Source organism: Otolemur garnettii, unplaced genomic scaffold, assembly GCF_000181295.1.
Source record: "Otolemur garnettii isolate 467f Iridium unplaced genomic scaffold, OtoGar3 scaffold00077, whole genome shotgun sequence".
NCBI lineage: Eukaryota > Metazoa > Chordata > Mammalia > Primates > Galagidae > Otolemur > Otolemur garnettii.
This window is the reverse complement of record NW_003852472.1, coordinates 8516187-8527733: the sequence shown is the minus strand read 5'-3', so window position 1 is coordinate 8527733 and position 11547 is coordinate 8516187. Positions and strand designations below refer to the sequence as shown.

Below are 11547 nucleotides of genomic sequence, written 5' to 3'. Positions count from 1 at the left end.
CGCACTGCCTGCTCTGCGACTGGGCGAGTTTCCTGCCAATCAGGGCGGAGCCCGCAGGGGCTCGGCCAATAACGGGAGGCGGCCCGGTCAGGCCCAGGGCCCGGCGGTCTGCGCGGTGGTCGGCTAGCGGTTTGTAGCTGAGGAAGCTGTAGCCGTGTGGCCCGCGCTCCGGCTCTCAGCCTCTCTGGCCTGCCTGCGGCCGGTCGCGTCATGTCAGGCGCTGCTCGGCAGTAGTGCCCGGGGACGCCGCTGCCGCCCGCCCGAAGCCGCGCCCACTGCCCAGAGCCAGAGGGATGGTGGTAGTCACGGGGCGGGAGCTAGACAGCCGTCGCCCGGACGGTGCCATGTCCAGCTCCGACGCCGAAGACGACTTTCTGGAGCCGGCCACTCCGACGGCCACGCAGGCAGGGCACGCGCTGCCCCTGATGCCCCAGGAGGTACCTGGATGGAGTGGAGGGGGGGCGCGTGAGAAGGGCGCGAGGAGATGCAGGTGCCCAGCAGAGCTTCCCTTGGGAGGGGAGTATCTGGGCTGGGGGCCGAGGTCGGGTCGGCCCGAGCGGCTGTGCTCCCCCACCCGCACCCCTGTAAATGTGTAAAATGCACCAAGTGTGTCTCCCCTGACCCAAGGGGCAACTGGCCTCCCATCTCCTTCCTTCCAGCACCCACTGCCTGCAGGGTTGATTTGTTCCCTTCCCTATGTCCCACCTTTACCAAGTGAAGGAGGGCAGGCCATGGGAGACCCCGGAGCCCCAAGACATGGTGGTGTTTTCTAGAGAATACAAGAGGAGCCCTAGTGGTTACTCATATCCAATCTCCAGCTGCCCAAGGAATGGGAGAAGGAGCCATCTGTAGATAAGGAGTAGGCCAAATAATAAATAAACGTGTCCACACTCACCGACAGCCTCGGGGCTTACACTCACTAGCTGAGGTGCTGTGATGCACTGTGGCTTCCACTGCTCTTACTTAATGTGTGATACTATCATGTTAACACCTGAAATGGCCCTAAAGATGAGGGAAGGTGGGGCCTTCTGGACACTGAAGAGGAAATCTAGGAGGTAGGGACTAAGGTAGTGATGGGTTCTGGAGCATGTGATGTATGGAGTCCCAGGACAGTGGACAGAGCTCAGGTGAGCTGGGCTGTGTGAGGATCTTGGGCAAATAGCATTGTGTAATGGTTGGAACCCCTATACTCCAGCATCCTAGAAAACTTGTAAAAATGAGCAAAATTCTAGAAATAGTCTCTGCAATTGAAAGAAAGAGTTCCAGTGGTGCTATTTTTGTGTGTAGTTTGAGTCCTTGATATACACATAGAATGGTTTTTGAGGACCTATGGAATAAACAGAAGGCATTTCCACATGCTCTAGGTGCAGAAGAGTAACAGTGCTTTTGTACACAGAGCTGTATACAGAGCTGAAATACAAAAATGTATTTCATTCATTCATTTAATACATTTTGGGTCTTTACTGTGATCCCAACAGTGCACAAGGCCCTGAGTAAGTTCATGTATCTGTATCCTACTTTCTTTCACAAAGGATTCTGGGAAAAGGCATTGTCTAAATAAAAATACATAGACTTCCACTGGAGTGGAAGAGATGTAATATTGAAAATATGCTCTGGGAAGACTGGGTGTGGTGGCTTATACCTGTAATCCTAGCACTCTGGGAGGCCAAGGAGGGTGAATTGCCAGACCTCAGGAGTTCGAGACCAGCCTGAGCAAGAGTAAACCCCATCTCTAAAAATAGCCAGACGTTGTAGTGGGCACCTGGAGTCCCAGCTCCTTGGGAGGCTGAGGCAAGAGGATTGCTTGAGCCCAAGAGTTTGAGGTTGCTGTCAGCTGTGACGCCATGGCACTCTGCTGAGGGTGACAAAGTGAGGCTCTGTCTTGAAGGAAAAAAAAAAGTATGTACTGGGATAAAATTTTAGTTGATCTGGAGGAAGTTTGTGGGAAAATTAGAGAGAACTGAAACTGACCTCATTTCTTTCAGATGCAGTTTGATAGAAACCATAATCTGCGAAAGACAGTAAGAAAAAAAGCTAGAGCATTTTAGGGGAAATCTTAAGCTTCTTAGGGCACATCTATACCATCATTTTCCTGTTTCTTACCCAGCCCTTGTCTCCAGAACCTTAGCTGGACTAAAGACTAACCTTCTCACTTTGCAGATGAAATAGGAGAGGACTAGGTACCTGGAAACTTTAACACACATTTACTGAGCTCTGCTATGGCAGCCCCATGATTGGCGAATGAGATACTTTCCCTGCCTGTGGGGATTTAGGGCCTAGAGGAGTGTGTGTTGACAGAGGAAAATAACTGCCAGTGTATTGTGCTAGGTGCTGTAATGAAGTGTGGCACACCATGAAAGCATGATAAAGGAATATGTCATTAGTATATCTTAGGGGCAAGTGAGGGACAAAGTCACAGAGGAGGGGAACTTGAGTAGAAACTTATAGAATTAGTAGATGCCGCTAACCTGTATGGTGCCTTGGTGTGAATTAGAAACCGGGCACAGAGCTGGGTTAGAGATCACTGTCATCGAGATTCCCTTATACAATAAACAACCTACAGCACCACGTTGGGTGACTCTTTGTTTAATGAGCAGAGGGAGAGTGGTAAGCACACTTTGGGCAGAGAAGACAGCAAGGACAAAAAGGTGGTCAGTTCAGGAAGCAGAAGGAGAATGATGAAGGCTGAAACCACGTGACTTAAGGGCTCTCAGGAAGAATGGGCAGAACTGGGCAATTGATGAGTATGGGAGGAGGAAGGAGAGGGAAGATAAGGTGTTCAGTGGGTTCCTGGGGCATGGGTGACAGAGCAAGTGGTTGGCACTAAACAGACCCAAGAAGACTGAAGATGGAGCAGCCCACCTCATTCCCCTCTGCCTGCCTGAGAGCCCCATGGTTCCTTTCCAGTTTCCTGAGGTTGTCCCCCTTAACATTGGTGGGGCTCACTTCACTACACGCCTGTCTACCCTGAGGCGCTATGAAGACACCATGCTGGCAGCCATGTTCAGCGGGCGGCATTACATCCCCACGGACTCTGAGGGCCGGTACTTCATTGACCGAGATGGTACACACTTTGGGTATGTCTCTCGCTCTATGGTCAGCTTTGTAGTCCTAACAAAGGAGTAGCCTGGGGTTGGGTATGGAACTTTGGCATCCTCCATTGTACCTAGAAGAAGAGAAAACATATTGATACAATTTAATAAATGTGCTTGTTGAACTGGGAAATGCTTAGTTTCTTTGCCACAAATGACAAGGACAGCCAGAAAAATCCCAGTTCCACACTGGGTATTGGCTGGGTATGATGACATTGCTTCTATCCTAGACCATTTTAAAATTTGTACTATTATTCATTTATTTATTTAAAAAAAATTTTTTTTTACAGTTTTTGGCTGGGGCCGGGTTTGAACCCACCACCTCCAGCATATGGGGCCAGCTTCCTACTCCTTTGAACCACAGGTGCCGCCCTATTTTTGAATTTTTTAAAATTTATTTTTATTTTTTAGAGATAAAGTCTCATGATGTTGCCCAGGCTGGAATGCAGTGGCTATTCATAGATGTGATCATATCTCAGTATAGCCTCAAACTCCTGGACTCCAGTGATCCTCCTGCCTCAGCCTCACAAATAGCTAGTTGCATACCACTGCATCCAGCTATCCTAGGCAAACTGACACCAATAAGTTATCATCTGTGTGAATATAAATAAGTATGATCCCATCTTGAAGTAGAGAATAGTCTAAAACCAGCTTCTCAGAGAATACCTTCAAATCTAGATTCTGGGGCTCTCAACATTGCCAGGGGGAGGAAGAATGGCTTGTAGCAGTGGTTCCCAAACGTATTTCAGTAATTTAAAACAATAACCAAAACAGATGAGGGAAGGGCTGACATAGGGTTGCCATTCTTTAATTTTGTCAAGAAAAGTCTCTTTTTAGAATATCCTTCTGGGCTGGGCGCAGTGGTTCATGCCTATAATCCTAACACTCTGGGAGGCTGAGGTGGGTGGATTTCACAGGAGTTCCAGACCAGCCTGAGCAAGAATAAGACTTCATCTCTGAAAAAATAGCCAGGGTTGTGGCAGGGGTCTGTGGCCCCAGCTACTTGGGAGGCTGGGGCAAGAGGATCACTTGAGTACAAGAGTTTGAGGTTGCTGTGAGCTATGATGCCATAGCACTCTACCAAGGGCAACAAAATGAGACTCTGTCTCAAAAAAATAACTTTTTTTTAGATTAGAAAATCCTTCTGTTCCTGTCATTTTAACACAAAAAACATGGGAAACATAGTCACAAGAAGAAAAAAAAATGCAGTCTGTCATAGTGGCATACGCCTATAGTCCCAGCTACTCTGGAGGCAGGAAGATAACTTGAGCCCAGAAGTTCAAGGTTGGAGTGTGCTTTAATGGCTCCTGTGAGTAGCCATCATGCTCTCTCCTGGGCAACATAGTGAGACTCATCTCTAAATATAATGATAATAATAACCTTTCCCAAGAAAGGACTTTTGATATAGGGTGTCCAACCTGTGGCCCTAAGGCCTCATGCAAATTTTATGAGGACTGTTTTACTTATCTGTGGTATTGGGTATTATGGAAATTATGCACAGACCTTTCTTTTTTTCCTGCTCATCAGCTTTCATTAATGTTTGTGTATTTAATGTGTGACCCAAGATAGCTCTTCTTTCAATGTGGTGCAGAGAAGCTAAAAGGTTAGTCACCCCTGAATGATCTAAAGATTTTACGTCTCAGTTTCCTTGCTTATAAAATGAAAATAGCTATAGCTGCCTCACAGGCTTGTCAATGAGTTTTAAATATAGAGCCTTGGTGTGACCCTGGCAGGTCCTTTTCCTTCCAGGTGTGTGGCTGGAACTCTGTGCTTCTTAAGTCTAACTTTGGAGATGAATAAGGAACTTACATTGTCCTTGACCTTCAAATAAATGTCCAGGGAAGCAGAAATTCTCAACTACTACATCACTGTGCTGACCTCCAAATAGGACTGCCCACATTATGGGAAAGGGTCATTTTTATCCTCAGAAAGGAGCCTCGGGTCAAATAATTTGCTGTGAAGCATCTGGGTTGCCCCAGTGGGCTGTCAGCTGCTTCCAATGCTGAGAAAACAAAAGTGTCACATCGCTCTGCAGAACTATAAAAAGATTCTTGTTTGCAGGCTGTTTGGGGGAGGAAAGTGCTGGACCCAGCTGGCAGCTCCCACAGCACTCCCAGCTGAGCCTTATCCCAGAGTTTTGATTTTTAGAGCTCATCAAGGTTTCCTGAAGATCCTAAAGGACTTATTTTAGGAGGGGCTGTAGGGAGAGGGAGCAGGGTTTGACTCAAGACTGATTGATGTCACCTATGCCCAGGTGACATAGAGGGGAGAGTAACAAAACAGACAAGGGTGTGGCAGACAGCAGGATATGGTGGTATTAATACTCAGACCTCTAGACTCCAATAGCCTATGATTCATCCTCAGCAGATGAATTTGTTGAAGGCCTCATAAAATAGGGGTTCGGGGCAATTGGTGCTGTGCATTTCTCTACTGGTACAGCTCATGTACACCCAGCACCCACCATGGAGGCTGCTTGGGCCTCCACCGGAGGCAGTATTATAATCAGCGTACCACACTTTGGTCTGAACACTTCTGCTGAAGCCTGGATCGTTGTGGGTATGGGCTTAGAGTCAGCCATGTCTGAATCTGAGCCTCTGTCAGCTGTGGCTGCTTGAGCAAAGCTGTTTCTTAACCTCTCTGGGCTCCATTTATAAAATAGAGATAAGATAGCACATACCATATATAATGTTGGAAGGACAAAATGGGGTAACACACATATGGTCACTGACACAGTATTAATACTTAGAGCATGTTTGCTAATATCTTTTTATGGTTATAGGCTAAGCTATTGTTCCATCAGCAACAGCTTGATCTTTATTCCTTTCCTAGAACTACCCAGTGATGGGTCTGATTACCCTTAGCGCTAAAGAATCTGAAAAGTGAGTTAAACTGAATTTTTATTTTAAGAAAATGCAGTATGGCTTGGCGCCTGTAGCACAGTGGTTACAGTGCCAGCCACATACACCAAGGCTGGTGGGTTCAAAACCGGCCCCGGGCCAGCTAAACAACAATGATAACTGCAACAAAAAATAGTGAGGCATTGTAGGCGGTGACTGTAGTCCCAGCTACTTGGGAGGCTGAGGCAAGAGAATCACTTAAGCCCAAGAATTTGAGGTTACTGTGAGCTGTGATGCCACAGCACTCTACCAAGGGTGACATGATGAGATTCTGTCTCAAAAAAAAAAAAAAGAAAAGAAAATGAGAAAATGCAGTATGTGATTTTATTCAGCCCTGGAGTCAACTTGTTCAGACATTATGGTTAGATGTTAATCTTTTCCATATAACTACAGAATAATACTAATGACAAAGATGTGAAACAGCTAGAACTCTTTCACATAGCTGATGGGCGTGCAGAAATGATACAGCCACTTTGTTAAACATGCACTCATCCTGGCTTGGCGCCTGTAGTTCAGCAGCTAGGGCGCCAGCACATACACCAGAGGAGGCGTGTTCAAACCCAACCCAGGCCTGCCAAACAACGATGACAACTACAATAACAAAATAGCCGGGCCTTGTGGCGGGCACCTGTAATCCCAGCCACTTGGAAAGCTGAGGCAAGAGAATTGCTTAAGCCCAACAGTTTGAGTTTGCGGTGAGCTGTGACACCACAGTACTCTACCAAAGGTGACATAATGATGCTCTATCTCTAAAACAAACAAACAAACAAACAAACAAAAAAACCCATGTACTCATCATCCTATGATTGAACAGTTCTACTCCTAGTACTTACCCAAGTGAAATTGGTGCTTGTGTTCACAAAAGGTTTTTGGGTTTTTTGTTAGAGATAGGGTCTCAGTCTGTCACACAGGCTAGAGTGCTGTGGCATGATTACATGAACCTTGAACTCCTGGACCCTGGGCTCAAGTGATCCTCATATCTCAGACTTCCAAGTAGCTGAGACTATAGGTGTGCACCTGTAGTATACACACACCTGGCTAACTTATAATTTTTTTTGTAGAAACAAGGTCCGCTGTGTTGCATAGGCTGGTCTCAAACTCCTGGCCTCAAGCAATCCTCCTGCCTTGCCTTCTCAAAGTACTAGTATTATAGGCTATGCCTGGCCCACAAAAAGACTTATATAGGAATGTTCATTGCAGCTATTCATAATAGCCAAAAATGAAAATAACTCAAATGTCCATCAATAGGAGAATGGGTACTTATAGTATATTCATACAATGGTATTCTAATTATGTAATAAACAATAAAAATAAATAAGAAACAAACTATTGTTACATACAACATGGTGGCTAAATCTCAAAAGCATTATGGTTTTGGGGTTTTATTTTGTTTTGATGTTTTTGAAACAAAGTCTCACTCTGTCACCTTGGTGATATCCTCTTGCCTCAGCCTCTCTAGTAGCAAGAAAGAAAGCAGCTAGGTATGGAAGAGAATGTACTGAATGATTCTATTTATATGAGTTTCAAGAAAAGGCAAAACAAATTTTTGTTTTAGAAGGAAAAGGTAGAGCTTGGTCTGGGGGTGGTTAGGTGAGTATATTCACACTTAAATAATTGAACTATATGATTGAGATTTGTACATTTATTGCTGGAAGTGGTGGCTCACGCCTATAAACCTAGCGCTCTGGGAGGCCGAGGTGGGTGGATTGCTTGAGCTCAGGAGTTTGAGACCAGCCTGTGCAAGAACAAGACCCCGTATCTACTAAAATAGAAAAACTTGGCTTGGCGCCCATCGCACCAGTTACATGTACACTGAAGCTGGTGGGTTCCAGCCCTGCCCAGGCCAGCTAAATAACAATGGCAACTGCAACAAAAAAATAGCTAGCATTGTGGTGAGTGCCTGTAGTCCCAGCTACTTGGGAGGCTGAGGCAAGAGAATCACTTAAGCCCAAGAGTTGGAGGTTGCTATGAGCCGTGATGCCACAGCACTCTACCCAGGGTGGCAGTTTGAGACTCTTGTCTCAGAAAAAAAGAAAGAAAAAATAGAAAAACTAGTTGAGTGTCATGGCAGGCACCCGTAGTCCCAGCTACTTGGGAGGCTGAAGCAAGAAGATCACCTGAGCCCAAGAGTTTGAGGTTGCTATGAGCTATGATGTTGCCATGGCACTCTACCCAGGGTGACAGAATGAGGCTCTGTCTCAAAAAAGAAAAAAATATTTTTCCAGGTATTGAATATTAAAAATATATAAAAAGGGGCTAGATGTCATATTTCCATTATATTTATATATACCTATTGATAATATACATAACATTAGAAATGTATAATAATAATAATCATTGCTAATAGCAACTAATAACACTTATTGAGGGCTTACTCTGTGCTGGGAATTTCCTTAGCTCTTAATTCCTTCTTAACATTACGCAATAGTTTTGTTATTTTCTCCCATTTTACAGGTGAGGAAACTGAGGTTCTGAGGGTTAAGTTCACCTATGATGGTTACACAGCTGGCAGTCTGGTTCCAGATTCTGTCTGACCATTGTGTGCCATAACCCAGGTCCATTAGCTCCTTCTCACCCCGCCCTTTCCTTCCTGCTCAGAGACGTACTGAATTTCCTGCGTTCAGGGGACCTGCCTCCCTGGGAGCGAGTGCGGGCTGTGTACAAAGAGGCCCAGTACTATGCCATTGGACCCCTCCTGGAACAGCTGGAGAACATGCAGCCGCTGAAGGGCGAGAAGGTGCGCCAGGCGTTTCTGGGACTCATGCCCTATTACAAAGGTGAGGGCTCAACGACGCAGGACAGTTGGGATATGAGGGAGGAAGGTTGCAAAGTATCTGTCAGGTCTTGGTCTCTACCAGAATATGTCCAGGGTCTGGGATTAATCCAAATTACTCAGCATAGGAGAAAACGTTCTCTCCTTCCCAATCACATTGGAAAGATTCAGGTCAAGCTAGATTCAACTTGTCTATGACAGTCAACAAATCTCATTTCAAAAGGACAGTCCTCATCTCTTTGGTTTCTTTTTGCTCTAGACAACAGGACCATTGTTTAAGTTTGTGCGTTTCATAGACCCACTGAGTGCTTCTCCAGGAAATCTCCTGTATCCTACTGTCAGTAGAACTCTCTGTGTCCTCCCACTACCCTGTCCCACCTCTGCGTCCCAGTGATGGGTGCTGTGTTCACCTCTCCTAGACCATTTGGAGCGGATTGTGGAGATCGCCCGGCTGCGTGCAGTACAGCGGAAGGCCCGATTTGCTAAGCTCAAGGTCTGTGTCTTCAAGGAGGAGATGCCCATCACCCCCTACGAATGTCCACTCCTTAACTCTCTACGCTTCGAGCGGAGCGAGAGTGATGGGCAGCTCTTTGAGCACCACTGTGAAGTGGATGTGTCTTTTGGGCCCTGGGAGGCCGTGGCTGATGTTTATGACCTGCTGCACTGCCTGGTCACGGACCTCTCGGCCCAGGGCCTCACTGTGGACCACCAGTGCATTGGGGTATGTGACAAGCACCTTGTCAACCACTACTACTGCAAGCGCCCCATCTATGAGTTCAAGATCACATGGTGGTGAGTAGCCCTGGTAGGCAGCAGAGGCCTGTCAGGGAGGGTGTCCATTCCCCTTGGTGGCTCTGGGAGTAAGATCCCTGGAGGGGTGGCTGACTGCCCCAGAGCTTGCTGAGGTGAGGACAGAGTCCTGAGGCACAGCTCTAAGGGGACATAGGTCCAGCTACAGTCTGCCAGCTGTACCTCAGGATTAGGCCCAGGGCTTGTGGCCCACAGGAACATGGGGCCTGTGCTCAATTGGTCTTTCCTTGAGGCATGGCCGTCTTGACTTGAGGCTGATGTGGTCTATCTAGAGCTTGACCAGAAAGTCCAGAGTAGAGCCACATTACCTAACTGATGCAGGCATAATCACTTCCTTAGTCTTGTTCAAGCCCCCTTCTCTGTGCTCAGTATATTGGTACAAACATGGAATATGATGGATGGGGGATTTTTCTGAGTAGCCACCCCACAGCCTCTGGCTGAAGAAAACGTTCTCTCCCAGTGCACCCCTCCTCCTCCAAGGATAGTCCACTACATTCTTAGGGTGTGGAAAGATGTCTTTTCCTTTTGGAACATGTTTTTCACCACCTTTTGGAGATTTAACCGTAGTTGCCAAAGCCATGTACCAGGTTGGCCTTAGAAAACCACAATGTTTACAGCCCTGTCTTAGGGCCACAGCTTCTCCTACCTTCCACCTACCTTCCTTGCTTGCAGGGTATCTTCTCACAGGTCTAGAATGCAAATTTCAAAAGCTCCTTGTGAAGATTCCCTAAGTCAAACAGGCAAGATGCCTCGATCTTTTACCTTTGAAATGTAACATCCTTTTTAGAGGCACAAAACACTTCCTTGGCTGCTATTTCATGTGTTAGAATCCAGTTTGTGGTGAACCTTGGAAGTAGACCCTCTTTTTAACCCATATTGCTTTATTCTGCAAACATTCTCCTAGGAGGGTGTTTATCCTGGGAAAGTAAAGGAAAGGCTGGGTGAGAGGCACAGCTATCCAGGGCTGTAGGAAGACCACAAACCTCCATTATAGGTTGTAGCAAACCTCTGTTATATTTTACTCCCCACATTTCAGAAAATGAAAAAGATCCACAAAGATCTGTTCCCACTGCATTTCCTTCTTGCTCTGTCTGTGTCCTGGGCCAACTAGTCAGGGTATGGACGTGCATCTCCTAAAGGAAGAGCTATGCAACACCACTGATCACAACATCAAATTTCTGGGCTGCGTTAAGGGTATATCTCTCTATAATTAGAATTGTGGGACTATTCCTGGGTATTCTTGAAGGGAGATTTTTTTTCTATGTAAAGAATTAGAGTTGGGCATGGTGGCTTGTGCCTATAGTCCCACCTACTCAGGCTGAAGCAAGAGGATGACTTGAGCCCAGGAATTTGAGGTTATATAGTGTGCTGTTTGAGGCTGTGGTATGCTATAATTGTGGCTGTGAATAGCCACTGCACTCCAGCCTGGGTAACATAGTGAGACCCCATCTATTAAAAAGAGAGAGAGAATAGATGAGGACAGATTCATTGGTGTCTGATCTATAGGATCAGATAGGTGAGGTAGGGGCAAGGATTTTGCTGAAAACATCTTTGTCTATTTGAGGAAGAGAAGGCCAGGCCCTGAGACATTGGCTGAATTTCTCCATTGACTGAAGGGCAGTGATTCACTGGCCCCTGAGTGGAAACAGAGTCTAGGGTGTGATTTTGCACTCATGTTACACTTTCATGAGTGGAACAGAGTTGGAGACTGAGGCCTAAGAGGACAGTCATTCATGTTCTAAGATACATACTCTCTCCGTCATTCTCATATACAAATAAATGGTCTCTCTTCTGGAGCTATTGACTCTGCTTGGAGCTTAGTCCAACAACTTGGCTCTTGCCTTATTCTAACAGAAAAGCCTTTCATTTAAGTTGCTATGATTGGTGTTACCTCCTGCCTAATACGTGTTCATTTTTGACAGCTAATGAGGCAAACTATTGAGGAGGAAGTGCGTGTGCGTAGAGAGCGGATCAT

At 46.2% G+C, this 11547-nt stretch overlaps 1 protein-coding gene across 2 annotated transcripts; it reads left to right on the top strand.

Moving 5' to 3' along the window:
• Positions 1 to 174: 174 nt before the first annotated feature.
• KCTD7 (potassium channel tetramerization domain containing 7) lies at positions 175 to 10779 on the top strand. 2 transcript variants are annotated; one of them, XM_003794215.3, is made up of 5 exons: positions 175 to 437; positions 2908 to 3077; positions 8588 to 8766; positions 9182 to 9554; positions 10609 to 10779. In XM_003794215.3, coding segments are annotated over exons 1-5 (867 nt in total). In that variant the 5' UTR covers positions 175 to 293; the 3' UTR covers positions 10610 to 10779. The 2 variants fall into 2 exon arrangements, with proteins under 2 accessions (XP_003794263.1, XP_012663350.1); XM_012807896.2 differs by lacking the exon at positions 10609 to 10779 and having other exon boundaries at positions 294 to 437; positions 9182 to 9696.
• Positions 10780 to 11547: the final 768 nt, after the last annotated feature.